Here is a 26982-nt window from a genome sequence, read left to right on the forward strand (position 1 = left end):
ATGTTCCCAGGACAGGACTGAGAGCCCAGGTCTCACTGGTACCAGCTCCCCTTGAACTTTGTGTAGAGTGATTTAAAAGTATGATTTAAAAAAAGTTATTTAAAAATATTTCCCTTAGCCTCAAATCCAGATTATTTCCGTTTTAAAGAGAAAAATCTGTATTTTTCATCTTGTATTTTCTTTGTAAAGAGGGGGCTTATCTGCTTTTCTTCCCTATGCTTTTGCAGTAGGATTGTTTAATAAAGAAAATATTGTGTTCTATATTAACCATGCTTTTACACGTTAGTATAATTAGAGTAGTAATGTAGCATATAATATGCCAAATAGAGTTTGCATGTGGTATATGTAATATATAAATATAGTGTGATTTGTAGTCGTAGCATGCTCTAATATAAATAAGTGTAATATAAATAAGATGTGATGTCGGAAGGGTCCCATGTGGACCAGAGCAGATCTCAAAAGCTAGCAACTGGAGTCCCATCTGTGGTTGTGTTTTTTTCAGATACTCCCATAAATCCCGTGTTTCCATCACTAAGTTCTACTCATTATCAACTTCTTGCCAGTCTGGTTTCATCTGAGCTTCACCCACTTGTGCCTCCCCTTGGGAAAAAAACCCAAAAAATTAATGGGAGGCACATCCCAGCTAAATTCTATGTTTTTTCATCCCTAACTAGCTCATCATGTGGCTGTAAGGGATAAAGATGCTGGCATGAGCCCCCAGTCAGCCCAGAAATAAGTAGACAGCGGTGTTCTCTTCATCTCCATGGGTGTCGGTCAGCGTCCGCACTCTCGGGGCCGTGACCGGCCTTGCCGGGACACCTGGCATCCTTGCCCTGGGTTCTGGAGCGTTCTCCCCTCTGTGGTATGCACATGCGCCGCTCTGCCCCCACTCTGCCCCCACTCTGCCCGGGGCCTGACTCGCTTTCTCGCCTAGAACCCGCCCTGGACTTGCGCTCCTGGTACAACCGCTGGCGGATCTGCTGTGACGGGCGCCTCCTCCTCAAGTGGCAGCAGCTCCAGGCCCTTCACCAGCATGAGCCACTGGCCCCAGGGAGGGGAGTGAGCCCCCCGGCCCCCCTCCTGCCCTTCAGCCTCCTGACCCTCCTGCAGGCGGTCCTGAGGGTCGTGGTGGCCATTCGGTGAGCAGGCACAGGGCGGGGGCGGTGGGGGCCCTGGGCCCATCTCACTCCCCGGCCTTTTGGGTCAGGGGCTGGGGGTTTAGTTGAATCCAGGATGGGGGAGAAGTTGGCTGTGGCTGAAGAAAGGGTAAGGAATGGCTGCAGTGGGATCACCATGGTGCTGTTCTCACCGTCCAGAGTTAGTTGCTCACACCCTACGTGGGGATCTTACTCCAGCACACACTTAATGGACAAGCAGTCCAGGCACATCAGAGCTGACGGTGGGGCACTGGGCATCTTGGGGCAGCCTGCCTTTCTTCACCTCGTCCCCGTGGCTGCCACTGGTTCCAGTCTGCACACATTTCCGTCACGTCGAGGTTGAAGGTGGCTGTTAAAGGCCGCTTGCCCAGCCACCCCGCTGGGGAGTAAGCACAGCTTCCGGCCTGGGGACCTGCGGCTTCTCCCCGCCGGCCTGGTCCCAGCCATCGAGGCTCCATTTTGGAAGGCCTTTGCCCCAGCCTCAACCCCACCAGCCTCACTCAGGCCTTGTCACTTAGATCCCCACCTAGGCCCTCCTCCAGGGTGTCCCTCCCAACCCCCCGCCTGGGGACAGGCAGGACTGCTTCCTTTGGTCTTGTACTCAGGCTCTTTGATCACAGCTGTGTGCAAGGACATGCAGATACACAAATGCGTGTGGATAGAAGATGTGCAAAACTGTATCAGCAGATCAAATTTATATATATTGATTTGTTTGCTTCTTAATCGTCCGTCTTCCTGTAATTGTAAGAGGAATGTACTAGAAAGTGTCCAGTATCTGAAAATGGTTGTTGGTGTCTTCTGTCCAGTGTCCTCGTTGGTGTTGTTCACAGCAGGGGGTTAGCTCTGTCTTTGTCTCTGGTCCTGGCTGGAAGCAGAAGGCCTGCCTCCCTGCTGGTCTGCTCTCCTGGTGTTGGGCACTGATATTTCCTCTAACCCTGTGATTACAAACGATGCCACAGGGCGCATCCACATGCGAGTGCCCCTGTGGACCTGCAGCCTCTCTGGGGCATGTGCTCTTGGGCAGGGGGCCGGTGGCTCTGGGTGATCTGTGAGCGTGAGTAGGCTCGTGAAACCGTGAGATTGTTTCTTCTTTGCTTTGCGTGAAGATTCATCTTTTCTTTGTGTGTGTTTGCCAACTTGACCGTCACAATGAGTTGGACTCCCTGGTGCCCACTCTGGGAAGCGTAAGAAGCAGCTCGGCTGTAGATGGTACATGAGGTAGATGGTCAGGGTAGGCCAAAGGGAAGGTGCTAATGACCGTGGAGGAGGCGTTTGCCTCAGAGCCAGGCTCTTGGGCCGAGGTACAGGTGCCAGCTAGATGTCCAGGAGAACTCTCTTGTCTGCGGGGTGCTCTGTGAAATCCCCCAAACTGTTCGTCCAGCTTCTCTCAGGAGAAGCTGCCAGCTGCCTGTGGGCTGGCCTGGCAGAGATTTGCTAGAACTGTGAAGGCCTCCGGAGGGGAGGTGAGCTTGAGACTTCCCCAGCAGGGACCCTTGAAGAGTTGTGACAGTCAAACGGGCCTTCTCGATGGGGCCCACTGCAGCTGCATCGGGTCCCTTTCACAGCTGCACAAGGCGGGGACTCTCCTTCCTGCCCCGAGGGGGAGAGTGGGCTCTGGGGGCCGAGTGCCTCATCCGAGGACCCACGGCTGGAAGTGAGCCAGCTACGACACACCCTGGCGTCGCCTCCCTGTACCCTTTCCTGCCTGGGCTCCTCGGGGACTCAGATGGCGTCCTCCTCCACTGTGGGGGTCCCCCCGCCTTCCAACCCAGGGAGGCTCCCTACCAGGTCCTGCCAGGGCGGCATGGGCTCAGCGTGGGGCACAGTTCCAAGTAACTGCATTTCTCTTTGCTTTCCAGCCACTTGTTTTGGTTTTGAAGTTGGAGTCTTCAGCCACTGCCGAGAACATCAACGAAAATGTCAGTCATAATCGAGGTCTTTAACGAAAGCCGTCAAGTCAGGAGGAGTCTGTGATAAGCCACCATTTTCTCAGATCCTGTAACTCACACCGGGGTTGGGTCTAAGTTCTTCTTCGTCAGGCAGTGCTCCGTTGTGGTGCTGTTGCTGTGGATGCGGGTGAGACTCTGGCGAATGCGGCCAATAAATGTTATTCCTGAAACTCCCGAGTGGCGCCTGACTGAATGGTGACGCTGGTTACGCTTTGTGGAGGGGGCGCGTTCTCCAGCCCGGCGTCCCTGAGGGAGGGGGCCGCCTCGGTGCCTCTCTTCCCTCTGCCCGGGACAGCGGGCCCACCGGTGACCGGCCAGAGGTGCTGTGGGCACCTGTGTCAGGCGGCTCGCACTTCAGTGAGTTGCATAAAATTAGGGCAGTTGAGGTTTTTAAACTGAGATGTCATTCACATCATAAAATTCACCTTTTTACAGCATATGATTCAGTGGATTTTGGTGTATTTACATGGTTGTGCAGCCCTCCCCCTGCTGTCTCATTCCCGACCCGTGTGGTCACCCCAAAAAAGAAACTGCTCCTGCATCACTCCTTCCCTCCTTGCCCGGCCTCTGGCAGCCACCCACCTGCTTTCTGACTTTTCCTGTGCGTGCAGTCCTGTGGCATGTGGGTCTGCTCTGTCTGGCGCCTCTCAGTGCACGTGTAGCCCACGTGAGCGCGGCATTCCTTTTTATGTGGGTAACCGGGGCTGCTGGGCCTTTGGGTTGTTTCCGCCTGTCGGCTCACCATCGCTCGTGCTGCTTTTGTGTAGACCTGTTTGCGTTCTTCTTGGGTCTGCACCTGGGAATGCCGGGGCTTGAGGTAACTCCGTTCTCCACAGTGGAAAACTGCCCCATTTTATATTCACATCCATGCCAGCCAGGCAGACCAGTTTGGGTTTTTCCACATCCTTGCTGACACTTGCTGTTAGCCTTGTTTGGATGATAGCCGTCCTTGTGGGTGTGGAGCAGTGTCTCATCATGGTTTTGATCTGCGTTTCCCTGATGACTAGTGACATTGAGTGTCCTTCCGCGTGCTCATCGGCCATTTGCGTGTCTTCCTGGAGAGATGTTTGTTCAGACTCATTGCCTGTGTTTTAATTGGATCATCCATTTCTTTCATTGTTGTTGAGTTTGTGTTCTGGCTGTGTTCTGGATGGTAGGTCCTTATCAGATGTATCATTTGCAAATATTTTTCCCTGCGGGTTGCCTTTTCCCTCTCTTGATGATGACCTTTGAAGTACAGAAGTTTTTAAATTTCCATGAAATCCAGTTTTCTATTTTTTCTTAGGTGGTTGTTTTTTCTTAGGTCAGATGGTCATTTCTCAGAAACCATTTCCTAATCCAGTGTCACAAAGATTTACCTATGTTTTCTCTCTTGCTCTTTTTTTTTTTAGATTTTATTTATTTGTCAGAGAGACCACAAGCAAGAGGGAGCAGCAGGCAGAGGGAGAGGGAGAAGCAGACTCCCCACTGAGCAGGGAGCCCGATGCGGGGCTCGATCCCAGAACCCTGGGATCATGACCTGAGCTGAAGGCAGTCACTCAACCGACTGAACCACCCAGGTGCCCCTACCTATGTTTTCTCATAAGAGATTTATAGTTTACCTCATACATTTGGGGCTTTGATCTATTTTGAGTGAGTTTTGTAACTTTTATATATGGTGTGAGGTACATGCATTTGATGGTCTTTTGCATGTGGATATCCAGTTGTTCCACATAGCATTCTTGAAATGATCAAATTATAGAAATGGAGAACAGACTTGTGGCTGCCAGGGGCTTGGGGGTGTGTGGGGGGTGGGAAGGAAGTAGGTATCATCATCCAAGGACAACATGAGGCATTCTGTGGTGATGGAAACATCCTATATCTTGACTTTATTGATGTTCTGGTTGTGAGATTATGCTACAGTTTTGCAAGATGTTACCAATTGGGGCAAACTGGATGAGGATAACGGGATTTCTCTGTATTATTTCTTGTAAGTCATTGTGAATCCACGATGATCTCAAAATAAAAGTTTAATTAAAGTAGCACAGTTCGCTTTGGAAGATTTTGAGAATACAGAAGAGTACAGAGGAGAAAGTAGAAACCACTGAACCTTCCCCCACCCCCACCCCCGACCCCGACCCCGACCCCGAGTTGACCTCTGTTGCTACCCTGGCAGGAAGGAATGGACGGATTCCCACAGGAACCAGACTTGGGGGTAGGGAATGTGTGAACTGGGGTGGCCACCTTAGAGACGGGAAGAAGACAGAGGTGGAGATCTAGGCTTTGGAGGGCTGAGGATGACGAGGCTGCCATTGGGCCAGGGGCTGGCCCCGTGGGGCATTTGAGTGGGTGGTCCTGGAGGGCCTCCAGGCTTCCCTTGGGGGCATAGTGGTGTTCTCCTAGGGCCCATCTCCACTGGCCTAAGGGTGACACTGAGCATTGTTCATTCACTCAGCAAATATTTATCGGTGCGTACTGTGTGTCAGGCATTGGCAGGGGTGAGCGTAAGACGTGCGCCTAGGCTGATGGGATACTGTAATATGGGGACAGTTGCGTAGTGAGTGAAGCACACGTGAGCGTGGGGCTGGGAGGGCAGGGGGTGCTCTTGACATCCTGTTCACAGTCATTCCCATGTTGCCCCACGGACCCGCAGTTCCTGACTGGTGTTCTCTGGCTGGGGGAGCCAGTGCAGGCACAGACTGCATGTGCTAGGGAGTGACGTCCCCGGGGGGAAGCCCTCAGCCAGTTGTGGCTGGGAGCTGTGGTTAAACAGCCAGCCTCCTCCCTGGATGGGACAGCTCTGAGCTGTGTTCTGTACTGTCTCCTGGAGCTCCTTAGCAGGACTGAACCCCACTGTCCTCTGTGCTCACCTTGGTGATGCCCCTTGTCCTGGCTGCTCACCTTCCCAGGCTCACTTCCCCATTCCTTCACAGGCCTCCCTGGATCACCTCTCAATAAAGCACTTGCAGTTAATCCTGGCCTCAGGCTCTGCTTTTCCCGGGGAAACTAATATAAGACAAGGCCTGTGGACCTGTCTTGAGGTCAGGGTAGGTTCCTGGGGGAAGGCGAGTCCTGTTGTCCTGGTGACGAAGGCTGACGACAGCGTGCAGCCGAGGTGCGCAATGTGAGGGCCTGCCCAGGACAGTCCGGAGCATTCTGTCTACATAGGAAGCTTATGCCTAGGAGGGGCAATGACAGGAGGTGGAGTAGGGACCAGACTGCGGGAGGCCTTGGTGGTTTTTTAAAGATCACAGCGCGTCACACTGTGTTTGGGAAAAGCACCGTGGCTGAAGCAAGTTGAATGGAGGCCTGCCTGGAGGCTGCAGCAGAGACGCTGGGATGGTGGCAGCGCTTTTGCTCCAGGTGGAGGGTATGTGACCGCTTTGTTCCGAAATCCCCAGACACATTCCCGGGATGACACGCTCCTCTGCGGTGGGCTGGCCCAGCCCCGGCACTCCCGCCTGTGTGTGTGTTGTCCTGAAGCTTGACAGGAGGAGCCACGAGAGGGCACTAAGAGCCTCTTGTCTGCAAACCGCTTAGAGAGGCTGGAGGAGCTAGGGAGGTCAGGAGGGGTGGGCCCAGCCTTGTGGGGCCCTCCCTTGACCTGCAGCCTCCCTCCCCTCCCGATTGCTTTCTCCAGGAAAGGCTCTGAAATCTGCGACCTTCCAGGCGGAATGTGTTCCAAGGAGTTTAAGGAGTTTTGAGAAGGATGCTCCTATGGTCCTTGGCGCCTCACACTCAGTCAGGGAGCCTGGAGAAACTGCTCCCTCTGCCTCCCCCTCTCCCCTAGCCCCCTCTCTGCTGCCTCCCCCTCCCCGCTGCCTCCCCGTCTCTCCAGTACCCCTCTGCTGCCTGCCCCCTCCCTAATGCCTCCCTCCTTCGCCCTCACTCCCAGCCCCCTACCTGTTGCCTCCCCCTCTCTTCTAGTCGCCCCTCTGCTGCCTCCCCCCTCCCTAATGCCTCCCTCCTTTGCCCTCACTCCCAGCCCCCTCCCCGCTGCCTCCCCCTCTCTTCTAGTCCCCCTTCTGCTGCCTGCCCCCTCCCTAATGCCCCCCGCCAGTCCCCTCCCCGCTGCCTCCCCCCTTTCTCCCGGCCCCCTCCCACCCCTCCCTCCAGCCCCCCTACTAGTCCCTCACCTCCCTACCACCCAGCTCGTTCTCTCTCCTCCTCTTCTCTTCCATCTGTGTCTCGTACCACTCACTGAGCAGTTACCATGCAGCCGAGCCCTGGCTAGTAGAACTTTCTGCAGTGATAGCACGTTCTAGATCTGCCCTGTTCAGTGCAGCGGCCCACAAGCCACATGTGGCTATTGAACACTTGAGGTATGGTCACTGCAACTGAACTGTAGTTGAATTTAATTCACTTTAAATAGCCATGTGGGCCTAGCAGCTAGCAATGTGGCCAGCAAAGATGTGGCCCTTTGACCTGTCCTAAGGCTTCATGGCCTTCTAGAATGTTACTGAGCCTGGTTACAGCGTTTACTGTAGATATGCGGGTCTGCTTCTCACCTTCCTAAATCTTGTTACTGCTCTGAGGGTAAGGGCAGCAGGCTCCCCGAGCCCCATTTCCACCTCAGGTGCTTGGTATCTCCCAGGCATGCTGAAGGCTCGTGATGGGCTGCCGGGTGGAGCGAGCACTCACCCCTGGCACAGGTGTACAGACCCAGACCCTGGGAGAGAGGTGAGCTGCTGCCCTGCCCAGGCCTCACGGAGCCAGGCCAGCTCCCAGGGACCTCCGTGGCCCGGAGGCTGTTCCAGACGGGAATGGTGTCTCTGGTTTTTTGGGGAGAAGCCTGTCTGCTGTCTACCTGGAGACCAAGGACACCAAGCAGTCAGAGAATCCGTCCTTTGAAAAAAATCATGCTGGGGAATGTGGCCAAGCCACTGCCATGAATGAAAGCTGCCACATCCAAGTGACAATGAAACTGCAGAGCACCTCAGCGTTTATCCAGAGGGACATCTCCACCACCCCATCCCCCCCCAGGCTCTGGCCTGCGTCCTCATCCCTGTCCCAGACCTCGGTCCCAGCCTGGTGATGGACGGTGGGGGATGACATGCCTTCCAGTACTGTAGGGGTGCGTGTAGAGTGGGGGGAGCCAGGGGACAATGGGACGTGCCTAGGGCAAGGTCTCAGGAGGCAGGGACACTGAAATGGAGAACAGAAGGATGCAGCAAGCAGGGCAGAATGAGCAGAAGGAAAAACAATTCCTGGGAAAATGTCTTGCTCTTTAGAATGCAAATGAAGTCCCCAAACTATTGATGAACATTGGATTTCTAAGATGTGAAAGGATCCCACAAGAGAATCGCAACCTGAGGGAAATCCCCTAAATTCCCTTTCCAGAAAGGTCCTTTACAGCCAACTGAGAGCTGTTCCTTTGCTGTAAACCTGTTTCTCCTGGCTTCCAGAACAATGGTCAGCATCTTCCTGCTGGAAGCGCTTGCTGCGGTTGATGAGTTTCTCCTAGCCCTGGATGGAGCAGAACCTACGGGTTGTTTCGGGGGTGGGATGACTGCTTTCCCATCCAGTGAGTACGTGGCTGGTTCCGCATGAGGATGGTGGCCCCAGCTGTCAGCTTGCCCCCAGTGGACGGCCGCATGGAGCAGCCGGGAGCTCTGGGCCGAGCAGCTAGCCAGGCGATCCCAGAGGGTGATGGTGCCGTAGCGCTCCCCAGCCGGGAACGGCAGCGTTCTGAAGGGAGCCGTTGTCCTGGTTCTCTCTTCAGCTGCAGAGTCCCCTCGACAGGTGGCCATGGCGGGGGGTAGTGTTCGGGCTTTGGAAAACACCGACTGGAGAACTCACATCCAGACTGTGGAGGGTTCCTTTACAGGGCGAGTGTTTCTGGTTGAGGGTGGTTGTGTTTTTTCCCCAAAGAACTCAGCAACATATCTACTTCCTTATTCATTTCTTACTCAGTAGCCGTCTCCCCTTCAAGTGTCCGAGAGAAGGACTTGGACATCTTTGGGGGCCAGTGTTCTACTGACTGCAGCTCCCTTGAAGTCTTTTTTTTATTTAAGATTTTATTCATTTATTTGACAGAGAGAGACACAGCGAGAGAGGGAACACAAGCAGGGGGAGTGGGAGAGGGAGAAGCAAGCTTCCCCGCTGAGCAGGGAGCACGACATGGGGCTTGATCCCAGGACCCTGGTATCATGACCTGAGCCGAAGGCAGATGCTTAACGACTGAGCCACCCAGGTGCCCCCCCCGAAGCCTTGAATAGCATATTAGTGTGTGTGGATCCGGAAGGTTCTTACACTCCAAGGCAGGCTCTCATCTGTGGCTGTACCTCTGATGCGGGAGGCTAGGGGTGCAGACTTCTGCGCGGCCATGCCCCTCTGCTTTACGCTCGGCTCTGGGACTGCAGAGACGTGAGTGTGACTGCTGGGGACGACTTGCCGTGTCATCAGCCTATTTTACAGATGGGGCAGCTGAGCCTCGGAGAGGCTGGTAAGAGGCAGAGCCACGATTCAGTAACTGAGCTGCACCACCCCCCATTTGTGTCAGATGTGCAACAACCTGCTGGGTGAGATCCGACTCACGTGCGAAATGTCTAGCTCAGAGAGGTGTAGTAACTTGTTCTGGGCCCCACAGCTGTAAGTGGCAGAGCTGGGATTCAAAACTGCGTTTTCTGACCCCGGTTCCCCTAACATGGCCACGTGGGTCCTAGTTCCTGGAAGTCCCTATGTGTGAACTTTGCTGCTAGTATTAACTTGTTTCCCACAGCCTGGCCATCTAAGGGCACTGTGCTGGGCTCTTGCTGGACAGCTGTGAGGGATCTCCACCCGTACAGCCCTGGCCTGGGGCGTGTCTCCACTGCAGGACTCAGGGCGTGCTGCAGGCACCTGATAATGCTTGCTGGGATCATCCCTCTCTACCAGCTGGACCAGGTTTACCAAGTCAGCACCTTGTATGCCTGGTGCTTAACACAGAGCTTGGCACACCCGAGGTACCCCGTAGCTGTCGTGTTGGATGAATGAGTAAGTTCATGAATTACAGAGCTCCAGCGATGCACCAGGACACATCACACTCTTGTCTGGAAATGACCTGCTGATGGGGCCAGGTGCCCAAGAGCCGGGTGCTTGTGTGGCCTTGGGAGGTCAGCTTGCATCTGAAGGACTGGGGACGGGTCTTATGGGGGCCTGGTGTCCTGCCTGCCCACATAACCCCACCCTGCACCTGCTCCAGCCTCCTGTCTGGCTTCCTGGGACCTATGGGCCCACCTGGGATTGCCTGGGAGAAGGTGAGAGCCCTAGTGGCTCTGCCAGGCTGCTGTGGCTGGGTGGAGCCCCCGCTGTCTGCCCAGCCCAGCCCTGCCCTAGTCCTGGGTGGGCTCCCTGCCCAGCTCCACCCTCAGGGAGCTCTCTGGTTACCCCGGTGCTGAGACCTAGGGGCTGGCAGGGGCTGTGGGGACACCTAGTCCAGCCACCTCATTCATAGGTAGGGATGCTGAGACCCAGAGAGGGTAGTGCCATGTCCAAAGCCACGCCACAAGCTGGTGGCAGACGCAGGACTTGAACTTAGCTCTCTCGCATCCCATTCAGGTCACCTCCCTCTCAAGAATCTCCCCGCTTCCAGGTGTCTCCAATTCACTTCTCCTCTAGGGGAGCTCCCTGGGGGACATAGTGCCCCAGATCCACTGGGTTTTGTTTCACGTGGGGTCGGTCCTGTGGCTGGGGCCCTGCGGCCACACGGAAGCCACGTGGGCCCTTGAGGAGAGAGCTTGGCCGTCAGTGAGGCGTGTCGGCCACGGCTGGGGCTCAGGGTCCTCCTGGGTTTTCCTGCTGTCCTGGCAGCTCTCGCTTGGTGCACAGTGGGTGCTCCATAAGCCCTTGTTGATTTGGGGGAGCCACTGTTTTTTCTGCCGGATGCCCCACTGGGGGGTCTGGGGCCACAGGAGTGATGGGGAACTGCCTGCTTTCACTTTGGCCATTTCCAAGAGAGCAGCCCTGTTGGAGGGCACCGTTTTTATGTTAAAACAACAAACCTCAGGGTTGATCCATGAGCAGTGGAAGGTGGTGGCATTCTGGAGGAGGCGAAGGCTGGCGTTCCAGAGTTTGGGGAATTTTGTTGTCTCAGCACCAGCCGAGCAAGTGTATCCTTTCCAGACATCCCACATTTGAAGGGGGGAAATTCCAGAATTTGCAGCACACACGCTCCCTGTTCCCAGGTAGGGAGCAGGGGGTGGGCCGGTAGCCAGAGGCCTCCTCTGAGCTGCCTGGGTTTGCCCCTCACTGGCCGACAGCGTGGGCTTTGTGGGGGGTCCAGGTATCTGAGCTCCAGGGTGCCTTGCCAGGTTGGGCAGGTTGTCTCTAGGGTGCAAATCCTATCCTCTGACCTGCGTGTGCTTCACTGGCTGACCCCTCCTCCCACTCCCAGCAAGCATGCTCCCTCCCTCCTCTCTCTCCCTCCCACCCTTCCCTCTCTCCTTCCCTTCCTCCCTTCCTCTCTCCTTTCTTCCTTCGAGAAACCATTTTATGTATAAAAACAGGCATAGGAGTCTGAAAATGTATCAGAAGTGAGGATTTTTTAAACATAAACACAGTGCCTCATTGCTGTTTTTTGTTGTGTTTCCTGATCTAGAGGCCTAACGGATTGAGGTATATTATTTTTTGCAAGATTGCTTCTGAGGCCAGGCTGTGTGCTCCCTGTGGCATCGTGTCAGGAGACTCCTGGTGCTCGTGGTCCCACTCGTCACATGCTACGACTGGTCGGCCAGGAAGCCCAGAGGGGCCAGCCTGATGCAGCAAAGCCCCACCTGGGAGCTTTAGCATCCCTTGACAATCAAGGACTAGATCTGTTATTTCATCAGGGGAGGAGTTTGCTATATATGGGTTTAGAAATTATTAACTTACATACACTTTTGTCCCTGGGACCTCAGTTAATGCTTACAATTCTCACATTTAATTATTGAAAGCTAAGATTATTGTTATCCTCTTTTTTGCAGAAAAGGAAACCACTCCCCAGAGAGGTTCTGTTGTGACTGCACAGGGCCACACATGGCCACATGGGTCAGAAGTGGCCCCATGGGACCACCTGGGACCAGGATCTGCTCCAGGGCCTTGTTTTGTCTCATTTCATTTCTTTCTTTTTTTAAACAACTTTTTTTTAAATTAATTTTTTATTAAATTTGTTTTTTGGACTTTTTTTTTTAAATTTAAATTCAAGTTGGTTAACATGTATATTATTAATTTCAGAGGTAGAATATAGTGCTTCATCAGTTGCATATAACACCCAGTGCTCATTACATCGTACGTGCCCCCCTTAATACCCATCACCCAGTTACCCCACCTCCCCTCCAGCAACCCTCAGTTTCTTCTCTAGAGTTAAGAGTGTCTTATGGTTTGTCTCCCTCTCTGTTTTGTCTTACTTGATTTTTCCTTCTCTTCCCCTATGTTCATCTGTTTTGTTTCTCAGATTCCACGTATGAGTGAAATCCTATGGTATTTGTCTTGTTTTGACTGACTTATTTCACTTATTAATGCTGACACTGCGTTGCCTGTATCTTGCTTCCCTCTTGCCAGAAGTTTTCCAGATAGCAGTTCTTGCCCGCATGGGTTCTATGGAAGTCTCAGCATGTTTGGTGCTCTGGGAGGGTTCCACTGTCAGATCCACTGGGGACTGTGCCTGTGTGCATGTGTCTGAACGGAGCTGTGCACGCAGGCTTGTAGGAGTGTTGCTTGTGCTTGTGAGTCATGTAGCATCCAGCAAGAGACGTGTTCCCCACTCTGCACAGCGTGCAGCGCACTCTCTACGGACACAGGTGTCGCAGCTCTTTCTAAGAGTGCCGTGTGGGTGTGAACCAACAGCTGTGTTTGAGTTTGTCTCTTCCCCACACCTGCACTGGGTATGATTCCGCTTGTGAATATTTGCCAGCCTGGGAGATAAAAATGCTGTTGCTGTGTCATTTAATTAGCATTATTTAATTAAGATGTACACAGTTCTTCACACATTTGCTGGGAGGTGCACTGCCTCTGCTAAGAATGGTCTGTCCACAACCTTCACCTGTCCCTTCCTCTGTCTCATATGGGTCTGTCTGAGGACAGCTGACAGGCCAGCCCACATACTGAAAAACAGAGCAAAAGGGCAGTGTTATCTTTAACAGGAATGTCCTTGGACGCCAGTGTCCTGTAAGAGCATGTTTCTGTTATGGGGCATGAAATGGTGGGGACTGAGGTCATGGTCATGGGCAAATAGACTCTGTCGGTGCTAGGAAGGTGAAGCAGAGTAGAGGGATCGGTGCTGATGGGGGAGGGTGGGGCTTCTCTGAAGAGGGGGCTCTACAGAGGATGGAATGGAGAGTCTGGGGGAGAGATTGCTGGGCAGAGGGTGGCAGGTGCAAAGGTCCTGGGGGTGGACATGTTGTGAGTATGCAGAATAGCAGGAGCCCATTGTGGCTAGGGTGGAGAGAGGAGTGGTCAGGCCTGGAGGTCAGCTCGGGCTTGGCACCATGGGAAGGTCTTCGGCTTTTTTTCTGACTTGCGGAAGCCCTTGCAAGTCCCTGAAGAGTCGCTGATCAGGCTTGGATTCTAACATGCTCCCTCTGGTGGCTGTGCTGAGAATTGGCCATAGAGGGCTGCCCGGAGGTGCTCTGCCACCCAAGAATGAAACTGGAAGGATGCTGAGGTCTGGGTCTATCTTGAGGATGACGACAACAGGATTTGCTGATGGATTGGCTGGGGGTGGGAGAGCAGGAGAGGAGGCACCTGGAAACCTGATGCTGTCATGTACTGAGCCAGGGAAGCGGGGGAAGGAGCAGGTGCGGTGGTGGGCACTGCCGAGCAGCCACACGGAGAGGTGGGTGTGGCTGTTAGAACTGTGTCTGCATGGAAGGGACACGTACATCCGAGTAACCAGCTGGCCCGTTTTAGAGCCCTGGGAGTGGAGAAGACAGGACTGAGGTAGGGGGTCAGCCGTTGCGGGTCCTGCTGCCTGCACGCACATGCTCCAGGCCATCTAGGACACCCGGAGTTCTGGATCACAGAATTACAGAACACACACTATGCAGAAAGACTCATTGTCCTGGAGATGGAAGACCATGACCTGGTCACTTGACTGACCAGGTGACTGAACATGTGCCATAGCAATAGAAATAGGTCTGGTGTCACATAGACCCGGCTGACTCAGCTTTACAGCCTACTGGTTGTGTGTCCTTGGGTTGATTATGTCACCTCCTTGAGCCTTGTTCTCCACATCTGAGAAATGGGGATGATGATATTACTTTGCAAGGGCCTGGCAGGCAGAGAGCACTCAGTAACTAGTGACCCCTCCTCCTTTCTCCAGTTCCCCCCTTCCTCTCCCCTTCTTCCTTCCCCTTTTCCTCTCTTCTCCTCCTCTCCCATTTCCTTCTTCCCTGTCTTTCTTCCTCCTGCCCGCCTCTTACCACCCTCCTCTCCTCCCACCCTACATCTCCAGGTCATCTTTCTGCCATCAGTGATGATGTACTAGATGTGTGCTCCACAGCCCAGGATCCCACAGTCTGGGTTCTCCTGGTGCAGAATGGGAAGACCCTCTCTATGCTGAGTTGCCAGGGCACTTGTATTCTTGATGGTGGGGTTGCCTTCTCTGCCTGCCCCTGGTGCTCAGGGCTTGCCTTTCATTTGCACTGCTTGTTGGGGTCTGGAAAGGGCTGCTCCTGGGGTTTGAGAGTGCCTGGTATCAGTGGAGGAATGATGTGCAGTCAGTCTCCTCTGTCCTGAGCCCCCTTCCCAGGGTGCATCCTCCCCTTGGTGGAGCAAGCAGCTCTTATTGGTGATTGGTGTGGTCCACGGTAGCCCCAAGGAGTTAGACACCAGCTGTCAGCCTTCTCCCAAGGTACCTAGTACCAGGGACATTGATTGAAAAGGGAGTGAGTGCTCAGGGGAGACATGGGAGCAGATCCTCCTTTGTGCCGGTCCTTGCTGTTGCCTGTCCTCCTACATTCTTGGATGTATATACACACATACACATATAATGTGAGCCACATATGTAAGTTTTCCAGTAGTCACATTTAAAAAAGTGAAAAGGAACACATGAAATTAATTGTAATAACCCATTGTATTTAACTCAATTTATGTAAAATGTCATGTCAACATGTGGCACTGGCCATGTTTCAAGGGCTCAGTGGTCACAAGTGGCTTATGGACAGTGTGGCTCTGGACGCTACCCCTTGTGGGTGGGTTGGCGATGTTCTATGGCTCAACAGTCTAAATTCAAACCCAGCCTTCATCTCTCACTAATAGTGTGGCCCTGGGGAAGTTTCCTAAATGTCTGTAAACTCAGTTTATTCAGTGGTAACATGGGCCTATAAAGATCTACATCATACGATATGGGGGAAGGATTAGGTAATGTGATAAATTGTCTTTGGCATAATAGATACTCAGCCTGCTGGCTTCTGCTCTGCTTCCTGGTTGTTTCAAACGTGAACTCTAAGCTGGATGATCTGGTTTGAAACCTGGTTCCACAGCTTCCTATGTGTTCAGTCCATGCCTCAGTTTCCTCATCTATAAAATGGAGATAATAGTAGTTCATACCTCATATGGTTGCTTTGGAGATTAAATGAGTTAATAATTATAAAGCAGTTTCAACAGTGCCTGGCAGCTGATGCTAAGGAAGTGTTTGTTAAATAAAAACAAATAACTGCTGTCCTAAAAACACTCAGCATACTAGGAGTACAAGGAAACTATCTCAACATAGTAAAATCCTGTATGAAAAACCCATAGTGAACATCATAGTTACTGGTGAAAGACTGAAAGCTTTTCTGTTGGCAAGGATGCCTGCTTTCACCACTTCTATTCAGTGTATTCCTGGGAGTCCAGAAAATTTACCTCTCTTCACAGATGATATAATCTTATATGTAGGACATCCTGAAGATTTCACAAAAATTGTTAGAACTGGAAAATTAATTCAGCAAAGTAGGATGCAAAGTCAGCACACAAAAATCAGATGCATTTTTTACAGTAACAGAAAGGAAGTCAATAAAACAGTTCCATTTACAATACCATCAAAAAATAAAATACTTAGGAATAAACATAACCAAGGAGGTGAAAAATATGTACACTGAAAACTACAAGTCATTGCTGAAAGATATTAAAGAAGATATAAGCAAATAGAAAGACATCCCATGTTCATGGACTAAAAGACAATATTCATAAGATGTCAGTACTACCCAACGTGATCTACAGATTCAACATGACCTCTGTCAAAATCCTAATAAAGTCTTTCGCAGAAATGGAAAAACCCATCCTAAAATTCATATGGAATCCCAAGGGACCCCAAAGAGTTTCAGTTGGGGAAGAGGAAAACGTTCTGGAGATGGATGGTGGTAATATTGGCACATTATGCATGTATTTAGTACCTCTGAACTGTACACTTAAAAATGGTTAGTGTAAAGGGCGCCTGGGTGGCTCAGTCGTTAAGCGTCTGCCTTCGGCTCAGGTCATGATCCCAGGGTCCCGGGATCGAGCCCCACATCGGGCTCCCTGCTCCGCAGGAAGCCTGCTTCTCCTTCTCCCACTCCCCCGCTTGTGTTCCCTCTCTCGCTGTGTCTCTCTCTGTTAAATAAATAAAATCTTTAAAAAAAAAAATGGTTAGTGTGTGGTAAGTTTTATATTTGTGTATTTTACCACACAAAGAAATGAAAACAGCTGAATTGTTGGTATTTGTCATTAGCGCAGGTCATTTGCTCTGTGCACTCACAGTGGTCCTGAGCTCTGAGTGTTGTAGTCCTAGGTAACCTGATGAGGGGGATCTAAGAGCACGCTGGTGAAGTTGGCTAATCTCTGGGGCAGGGGCATCCTGTTGACTTGTTCTAAACATTTTATGAGGTGCCTACTATGTGCTAGGGGATATGCCAGCCCCTCATATGGTTCTAACACCCAGTGTGAGGCCTCTTAATTGGCTTCAAACGTAGCTCTAGTCTTCCTGAGTTACTTAATGACCCTGGGTAATGAGGTGTCTCAGTCTCAATTTTGTTTAATGCTTTATTCATGGGCACAAAACAGTGGCAATGTTCATTTCAGGGGAACTTTAATGATGTATGTGTCTGGTGAAGTCCCCAGCTCCTGACCCTTAGGTGCTAGATATGTTTGGGTCCATGTGAAATGTTTTGCATCACTTGCAAGGAAAAAAAAAAAAAAAGAGGTGCTATTTTTCATCAGGAGAAGAAGAGGTATTTTGCAGCCAAACCTTGTTCTCCTGTGGAACATTTGTCAGAAACTGTAGAAAGCAAACACATGGAAATTTCCAATGCTTCCCCTAAAGGAAGGAGTTGGACTCTTCACAACCAGAACAATGGTCCTATTCCCCCATTTGCTAATCTGTTCATCAGTCCACCCACCCGTCCGTCCATCATCCTTCCATCCATCTATCCATTTATCTATCTGTCCGTCTGTCCATCCATTCATCCATCTATTCACATACTCATCTACTCATATACCCCTATATCCCTCCATCCACCTACCCACCAACTCATCTCTTCATCCCTCCATCTATCCATTTATCCATCCATCTGTCCATCCATTCATCCAGTTATCCATCCATCCATCCATCCATTCATTTATCCATCCACATACCCATCTGCCCATCTACCCATCTACACATTCATCCTTCCATTCTTCCACCCACTCATTTGTCCATCCACCCAACCATCCATCCATCCATCCATCCATCCATCCATCCATCCATCCATCCATCCTTTCTTCCATCCATCCACACACCTATCACAGGCCGATGGGACTGCTCTGTTTCACCAGCCCCAGGGTCAACATTGTGTCTAGCTAGGTGGGCAAGGCCAGGGACTTCACTTTTCTGAGTTTCTGCTTCTTCACCTGTCAAATGAGATCATATTGGTGACATGCTTAGCCCTATGCCTTGCCTACAGTGAGCAAGCGTTCAATACATGTAGCCACAGCCATCATCATCAACGATAATAGTATACTCTGAAATAGGTACTGTTTTCACCCCATTTTACAGAGGACGAAACAGGTGGAGTGCTGTGGCCCTGTCGCCTCTCAGAGTGCAGATGTGAAATGTGCAGGAGCTGGCTGGACACCTGGAACTGCCCCTTGCTCCCTGAGTGACTGTGACTTCTTTTAGATCCCTGAGGGTCGCTGAGGGCCCAGGTTCCATGGGCTGGCCTGGGAGGAAGCCAGACATGGTAATTTTCTTCCTCTGGAAACAGTGAAAAGATTAAAAACAAAAAGATGATCACTTCATTTATTTTCCTATTAAAATAGCTACTTTGCTTCCCACTCACCTCAAACCATTCCAGACAAAGTGAAACTTGGGGTTTCCCAGCTTCTCTCTTGTTTCTGTCCTCCCAGGTGAGAGAGAAGCTGATTACGACCCGATCCAGCACAGATAGCCTTTGTTTGTGCAATCCCAAATTCTTCCTTCTTAAATAAAATTCAAGACCACTTGAACCGAACGTGGGGCTCTTTTGATTCTTGGTTGAGTTCTGACATGCACGTGAAGCCTGAGCCTGCTAATATGTGGATATTACCCTGGCCAGAGGGAGGTGTTAATGCCTTCGTCACTCACCTGCCACTTGTCTTGCAGCTGGGAAGGAAAGTTCCCCGCCAGGTCCCAGCCTTCCGGGGACTGCTGGCCCTGCTGCCACCCTCATTGATGGCAGCCATGTGACACTGCACCAGGGGAAGATGTGGCTGCCCCCACCTGTGCTCCCAGATGGGGTTTTTGGAAACAGACCTCCATAGGTCATGGCAGCCAGCCTCCGAGATGCCCTGTGGTCCCCCCTTCTGGAATTCACACCCTTGTGTTTTCTCCTCACCAGGGTTGGTCTGTGTGCTAATGGGATTTGCTATGTCACTTCCAAGATTAGGTCATAAAAGACACTGTGGTTTCCAGGTTGGTGCCTCTCCTTTCCTCTCCCCCTCCCCCTCCTTCTCCTCCTCTTAGGGGAGCTGCCCCTGGATTCCTGACTCTCAGAGACTGTGTGAGACTACAGACACTCGCTGCTTTAAACTGTTAACTTCGGGGGAATTTGTTATGTAGCACTAGGTAACTGATAGACATGTCCTGTTTCTGCAGAACAGTATCTTGTATGTAGTGAGAGCCAGAGACGTTCTCTCACTTAACGCCCACCGCACGTGGGAGAATGATCAAATGCATGCTCAGGAGTATGAGAATATGCTTCCAGGAAATGAGCTCGAGGGCCTGTAACAGAATGTTTGCTTTCCTACCATGGAAAAGGGGAAGGGAAGCAGACTGGTGTTCTCTGAGCAGCAGTAGTAACGCTGGCTCCTGCTCGGTGCTACTTCTGCCTGCCCCCCAGACTGTGGGGCACGTGTGATCCTCCTGCCTTTAACAGGAGGCCACCGAGGGCCCGGGACCCGCAGTGGCTTGCCCGGTCGCACAGCCAGGCCGCGAGGGAGTGTGGGCTCAGCCCAGGGGTGTCTCTTGGTGAAGGGGTGGACAGGAGCTCAGAGCTCGAAGGCACTGAGGTTCCACAGACTGTGATCTTGTTCTCCAAAAAAAGTGCAACTGAGACACAAGACTTGCAAATTATTTTTTCCCCCAGATGTGTGAACTTAAAAGAAAAAAAAAAACTTAAAAAACATTAAAATTGAATCATATTTCGTCCTAGGTTGAATAAATTGCCTGCTTTGGGAAAGAGGATTCCAGGAAGGGAGACCAAAAATTACCCAGAAAGATGGTTACCTATCGATGTTAATCAATACCGTATCTGAATATTGGACTTTGGGCTGATCCTTTCCGATTGGGCACCTATGGCTGTCACAGTTGTTAATTCCGTGTGAGCTCTGGGGACTGGAGTTTTGGCCTCCCCTCCTTCCAGGTGATCTAGCTGGCTGGGCTTCAGCTCCTGGCTGTTCTTGTGTGAGTCAGACTCATTTTTTAAGTGAACTTTTTATTTTGTGATAATTTTAGATTTACTGAGAAGTTGCAACAATGGCGCAGAGAATTCTGTGCCCAGCTTCCCCGAGCTCAGCTGACCTCTTCCCGGCAAGAGCCCAAACTAGGAAATGTGAATACACTGCTGTTAACTAAACTGGGCAGTATTCTGATTTCACGTGTTTCCACTGATGTATTTTATTTTCTGTTCTGGGATTCATAATTCAGTACATTTCTCACACTCTTGTTGAGTAAATCTGAAGTTGCTCTTAAAATCCTGGGCCTAGAGCTGAAGTCTGCTGGCTAACCAGGAGTCCCCTCAGCGCACTCCTGACAGCATCCCCGCTACTTCTTGCCGCTTAAGCCCATTTCCACAAGTGGTGCGGAGGTCTCAGTGATCTGATGGGTCTGCCTGGAGCTGTGTGTCGAGAGTGAGGATGAGACCATGTCTCAGCTCTGGGATCTGCCAGCAGGGTCAGTCACAGGCATGGGAGTAGAGAGGAGTGATGCGTGCTCAGAATGTTTCTCACCTAGTGTTCCATCCACATGTCCAGGAGAGGCACCTGTATTTGAATGTTGGGTTATGAAATGGGGTGTTTCCAGTACGCTAGCCACACTTAGCCATGGGGGTGGTGGTGATGATGGTATAAGAATAGCTAGTATCCTAGGTACCATGTATCGAGTGCTTCCTATGTCCCGGGCACTGTATTAACTCGACCACAGGACCTGTTCCTTATAGCAGCTCTGTGAGGTGGGGCACAGTCGTCATGCCCATTTTACGGGTGATAAACGAGGACTCAGATAAGAGAAGGGCCCTTTTCTGGCTCCCACAGCTGTCAGTTTCCTTGAAGAGAAGCCCATGTTCTCCAGGCAAGGTGGAGTTCACCAAGCCTCGACCTCTCGGAGGTTCTCCGCCTCATTCCAGACCCTCCTCCTCCTGATCACCTGATCACCTGATCACGCAATCCATGTTAGGCTCTGGCAACCATGCAGACTGTGAGATTTATTCCAAGGGGTTTGGGGCAAGAGCAGGACTGAGTGTAACTTCACAGAGGTGACAGATGGGGAGCACCAAGCATCTGCATGCCCATAAGAATTTCTGCCAGATTTAGGAGTTTGGAAACTCTTAAGTGGGTAAGGTCTATCTGTGCCAGAGATGCAAATTAAAATTTGGGTTTCAAAGGAATAATAGCCATACACTACACCTAAAGGAACACCTCCATTGATTGCAGGAATAGATTTTCTCCTTTTGGTGGGGTACAGTTCCCAGTAATCTGCGCCCTTCTGGCCTATGAAACCCCATCTTCCAGGCCTCTCCTGGCCCCACACCCTGGTTCTCCTGGCCCACTCGTTTTTATTTCCGGCCTCTCTCCTTTGCTTGCTCACTGTTTCTGCCAGGAGAGCCCTCCCTACTCCATTTCTCCCTTCAGAGCCCCTTTTCTGGTGGATGCTGCTGCTTGGGTCCTGCCTCATCCTCCCTGTACCTGTCTTCCTGCTGCCTCCATCCTGGAAAGCTCTGGAGGGCAGTACTGTATCTCTTTATGTTCTCAGAGCTTGACCCAGCTGGGGGGTAGAGGTGGTGCACGAAGTTGGTCTCTTAAAAGATGATCAGGTCTGTAGCCTGGAGGAATTTTATGTCTTCCAGTTCCTTCTTCAGAATTGTAGGGGCTCCTTAGGCAATATTTGTGGCCAAGGCAATGATACAATACTCTGTGTTTATCATTTGCTTGCTACACCGTGGGCTGATCATACGCCATCTTAGTTCTCCCTCTCTGTAATCCTCTGGGGTGGGAGGTTTGTCCCCCTTTTTATAGAGAAAGTTATGGAAACAAGTTACTTGTCCAGGGCCCCGAAGCTGTCGGCACCGCTGCTGATACTGAAGGCTTGCAGTGCTCCAGAGCGCAGGCTCCCAGCCTGGAAGGATCGCTGAGGGCTGAAGAGGATGGTGGGGCCAGGACTGCAGGGTTTGAGGCAACCCACCCCACCCCAACACCATCTCAACTTTGTCACCCCACCACCCATCCGGGATCAGCAACCTGGATGTTATCAATGTTATAAAGAGACGAGATAAGCCAGTTTTTGATAAATTGTGAAATTTAGTAAATTCTGTAAGTTAGTTGGTCATAGAGCAAATGGATTCTTTGGGGGAAGTGGCATGAGATCAGGTGACCCTAGTTTGGACTGCTGTTAACCATGCAGTGAGCAATGGGGACTTGTCTCTGTTGGGGACTTTGTGAGCAAGTGTGTAGAATGAACCTAGAATTTGTCTGTGGAGGCAGAAGGGGTGAGTGCTTTTCCACTGGCTCTGACCTCCTGTTGGTGAAGGGCAGTTCCACGGGGTGATGCGTTTTTGGCACTTCTGTGATGAACGGGCTTCTGGAGGCCATGGCAGAGAAGCTGAGCAGAAAGCAGGATGTGCACAGTGCAGTGAGGCATGGCTGGCTGCAGCAGGAACTGTTGGAGTAGACTGGTGGTCGAGGGGAGAGCAGATGGGGCATGCAGGGCCCAATGTGCCAGCCTCAGAGATCCACTGGCTTTTCCCCAGACATGCCCTGGTTTCCCCACCACTCCCTTTCTGTAAGCATTTTCTCTAAGCTGGGTCATGTTTCTTCCATGCAAAATGATAAGTGGGTAGTACTTCTGACCAATATCTCAGTTAAAAATCTTTCCATGGGCCTTATTTGCTGTCCTTAGCCTGCTAGGCTTATTAGGTTCATAGTAATATCATTTAATATTAGATTTATTAGACTCATAGTAATAATTAGGTGTCAAGGGCAGGGTGGGGAGTACTTATTGGCTAGTTTGCTGTAGAGTTTGTGTGTGGTTTATGCATTCATCTTCAAATGAGCCAGACTTCTTAGAGTCTTCCCAAGGTCAGACACAGCAGTGCAAATGCTCATCACAAGATAAATGTGCATTACAGATGTCGGGGGGATCAAAAATTTCCTTTTCTCAACATAAGCTGTGGTTCTCTTTGTCCCCTTTTCTAGGTAAGATTATTTTTCCTGACTGCCATTGCTAACTAAACTGTCTGCCTCGCTTTTAAGCTCCTGGGAGGGAGACTGAGTTTCTGGAGATGGAATTGTTTATAGATGGTATTCCAGATCAGAACTTGAAGACAAAAAGCTAGCTGGCAGTTAACCCACTTCCTTGTGAGCCCCATATGGGAAATGTGCATTCAGCTGTTTGGGGTTCTGGAAGAAACCCCAGTTGTCATATAATGAATGGGATGTATGCTGCTGATTCATTCATTCCACAAATATCTCCAAGCACTTAACACACGTCGGGCCTGGGCTCCGTACTGCACGTATGTGACCTCATTCAGCTCTCTTCCTGACCCTGCAAGGTGGGCAGTCCACTCATTTTTAGGTCTGGTTGGTTTTGTCAAAAAGATGTAACAGTTTCCTCTAACCTCTACCTTTGTGCTATTTTTCTCTTGCATTTTACTTATACATGTGTTATAAATCAATAATACATTCTTACTATATTTTTATCAAGCATTTAATGATACTTCTTGGCTGTCCTAGGGCTTAGAATGTACATCCTTATTTTTCAGTCTACCTTCGGATAGCGTGTCGTTTCATGTATAGTGTGTGGATCCCCACCCTATGTGCTGCTGGTGTCATGTTACATTTACATAGGCCATACATCCACGGTGCTTTGCTTTTGTTTTTGCTTTAGACACTCAACATTTTAGAGTGATTAAGAAGGTCTTCCCTTCATTAATTTTTTTATTTTAATTTAAAAAAAAACTTTATTTATTTATTTGAGATAGAGCTTGTGCACAAGCGGGAAGAGGGGCAGAGGAAGAGGGAGAAGCAGGTTCTCTCCTGAGCAGGGCGCCCGATGTGGGCCTTGATCCCAGGACCCTGGGATCATGACCTGAGCCGAAAGCAGATTCTTAACCAACTGAGCCACCCAGGCGCCCCTCTTCCCTTCATTTAAACAATTTCCAGAGCTCTTCATTTCTCTGTAGATCCAAGTTTCCATCTTGTTTTATATTCCTTGTACTTGAAAAACTTCACTTTACTATCTTGTAATGGGGATCTTCTGGTAATTAATTACCTCATATTTTGTTTATCTGAAAAAGAATTTTAAATTTTGCTTTCATTTATGAAAGGTATTTTTGCTGGGGATAGAATTCTGTGTTGACCATTGTTCTTTTCTCTCCCCACTTAAGCAATGACACTTCATTGTCCTCTGAATTGCATAGGTTCTGATGAGAAGTCTGCTGCCATTCTTCTATTTCCTTAATTTCTTTGGCCTGCCTTAATGATTTTCTCTTTCTCTTTCAGTATTTTGCATGTGATGTGTCTATCCTTTTTTTTTTTTTTTCCCCCAATAATCCTGCTTGGGGTTCTCTAATCTTTTTGGATTTGTGACATGATATCTTTTATTACTTTTATAAAATTTTCGGCTATCACCTCCTCAAATATATCTTCTACACCATTGTGTCCCTCCCTTCTCCTTCTGGGGTTTCAGTTACACATATGTTAAATTATTCATACTGTCCCAAGTGTATTTAAAACTCCTCGTTGTCATCATGATCATTGTCCCCCTCCCCCTTCCCTGCCCCCTCCTCCTTCTCTTCCTCTTTGTTTTAGAGTTTGGACAATTTCTATTAACCTGTCTTCACCAATTCTTTTCCCAGCTGTAAGAATCTAGTGATGATCATGGTGAAGTTCTCCATCGCAGGTACTGTGTATTTTATTTCAGGAGGCTCACCCCCTTTGTTTCCACCGTCTCAGGCATGACTCTCCTGGACTCATGACTGTTCATGTACTTCTCCTCCTCCTCCTCCTCCTCCTTCCTTTTGTATAAGGTGGGAAGAGAAATCTGGTATTTACTACTTTATTATTGTCAGAACCATCTTTTTACTTAAAACATGTCGACATCTTTTATTTAAAGGTTATTTTTAATAGACAACATGTTACTAGTTTCCTACTTACTTGGATCAGAAGATTGTGATTTTTCTGAATCTACTCAACATTGAGAACAATATCAGATATATTCTTTGGTCGTGTAGTCAGAGTTACAAGGACTGTAGAAGGACCGCACGTCACTTTCTGGAGCTCCTTCCCAGAAAACATACCCTGACTAATCATGACAAAACATCACACAAACCCAAACCCAAGGACACGCTATACCAGAATTGGCCTGAGAAAGACCAGAAAGACTAAGGAATGTTCCAGATGAGAGGAGGTCCAAGGAGATAGGACCGCAGGCAGAGTGCAGTGTGAGGTCTGGGGTTGTCTTTCATGTGAAGGACACTGTCAGGACACTTGACACTTGGTAGATTAGACAGTGACATTGCATTCTGGCAAATTTCCAGTCGTGAGGTGCTGTACTGAGTACCATAGTTGAGAACGAGAATGTCCTTGTTTCAAGGACATACGCATTGATGTCCTTAGGGGCCAAATGGTCATCATGTCTGCATGACAGCTTACTCTTAAATGACTCTGAAAACTAAGGCACATAGACAAGAAGATAAGACAAATGTCGGAAAATGTTAATGTTGGTGCTATCCAGGTTAAGGGGATATGGGAATTTTTTATACTATCCCAAACTTTTCTACAAGTCTGAAATTGTGTCAAACTAAAAAGTCTAAAAAAGAAATAAAGAATCTTCCCTGCCAAACAAACAAACAAACAAACAAACAAAAAACCCCACAGCATACCCAAGCACCTCAGCAAGTGTCATTAACAGGGCCTTTGACGCATCAGTCGCCACCCTGTGGCCTCGCTGCAAGGCCTGCTCTAGTCACTCTGGCCCCAGCATTCCCGGCACAGCCAACAGACTGCTCTTAAACACCAAGCAAGCGCCTCCTCTCTTGGCATCACCTCCCCGTGGGCCTCCTGTTGGGGCTTGCTGCCTTTTTCCTGAGCTGCTCACAAAAACAACCACTTCTATGGGGGCATGTCCTGGGTGTCAGGTATTTTGTAATCTTCACATCGACCTGCTTGATCTTATTTCTGTCATACAGATGAGAAAACAGGCCCAGAGCCAAAGCTTGACAGTGGGTCTGACCAGCTCTGCCTGTGTGCCCTCTCCTTTCACCCCTGCACCTCATTCTCTTGTTCATCTGTTTGTTGTCTGTCTTCCGTGCGGCAGCTCTTGGGGGGTAGGGCCCTCATTCTGCTCTCTTCACTGACGGATCCTGACAGTCTGGCTCAGTGCCTGCCCTGTGACAGGAACTCACTGAATACCTTCTGGAGGAAGGACCATCGTGGGGCTTAGCACACTTAATACATGGGCATTGGGTTTGAACATTGGCTCAAATTCTGGTTCTGCTACTGAGAAGCTGTGTTGACCTTGGACAAGCTAATTAGCACCTCTGGAACACAATTTCTGAATCTATAGGATGCAGATTGTATTCTTCCCTCATGGGGTTGTGGTGAAGATCTACTGACAATACACATAAAGTGCTTACCGTGGTACCTGGTGTTTCGTAGATGCTCCCTCCATATTTAATGAACGAATGAATGAATGAACGTTTCAAGTGGCCTCTATGTCTGGGGGACCCCAGCTCCTCCTATAGGTGTTTATTGGAAGCTCTATGGAGAGACTTGCCTGAAAACTTTAACTTACTGCAACAGACTTTGTGGGAGTGTATTAACAATGTTTTTATTTGTGCGTTTCTGATGTCCCCCACTGCCCTGTAAGCTCTGGGCAGGCAGGCCTGCTTGCTGATTGAGTTACCTCGTTCTGCTTCATCACACATTTATTGGGGTCTGCCCTGTGCCAGGCCCCGTACTAGATGCCGAGCACCTGCCCCATGCCCCCAATTCCTTCCCCGGGGCCCCCAGCCTGGCTCATGGGTGGGGCTACCTTGGGCTCTTCTCCTGGGTGCTGGCCATCTCCCTGCCCCAAGAGACCTGGTGTCCTCTGGCGCATGGGCCCGTTTGGTAGCTAACCTTCAGAATATGCTGGGAGGCGTCCCTGGAAGCCCCTGGGCTACTGCAGCACGGCAGCAGATAACTGAGCCCAGGGGGGGCCAGTGCAGCCTCCTCTGCTCATGAGCACCTCCCATCCACACTCATTTCCTCTCCTA

At 50.3% G+C, this 26982-nt stretch overlaps 1 protein-coding gene across 9 annotated transcripts in view; it reads left to right on the plus strand.

Moving 5' to 3' along the window:
• The window catches only part of CUNH16orf95 (chromosome unknown C16orf95 homolog), a 198243-nt gene that overhangs the window by 11725 nt on the left and 159536 nt on the right, over positions 1-26982 (plus strand). For 3 of the 9 annotated variants that reach the window (XR_010408255.1, XR_010408252.1, XR_010408253.1), the window contains 2 exons: positions 935-1139; positions 4498-4665. The exons of 1 other annotated variant lie outside the window; for it this stretch is intronic. Coding sequence is in view for 2 of the 8 variants with exons in the window: in XM_064581486.1 (XP_064437556.1) it covers positions 935-1139; positions 4498-4624 (332 nt within the window). In the remaining 6 variants the exon portion in view is untranslated. Of the gene's footprint in view, positions 1-934; positions 1140-3016; positions 3277-4497; positions 12223-26982 lie in introns of those variants that run through there. 5 more of the 9 variants (XR_010408257.1, XM_064581487.1, XR_010408254.1 and 2 more) reach the window with 4 other exon arrangements.

Source organism: Mirounga angustirostris, unplaced genomic scaffold (assembly GCF_029215605.1).
Source record: "Mirounga angustirostris isolate CCGP_5_RB_7025 unplaced genomic scaffold, mMirAng1.0.hap1 SCAF_16, whole genome shotgun sequence".
NCBI lineage: Eukaryota > Metazoa > Chordata > Mammalia > Carnivora > Phocidae > Mirounga > Mirounga angustirostris.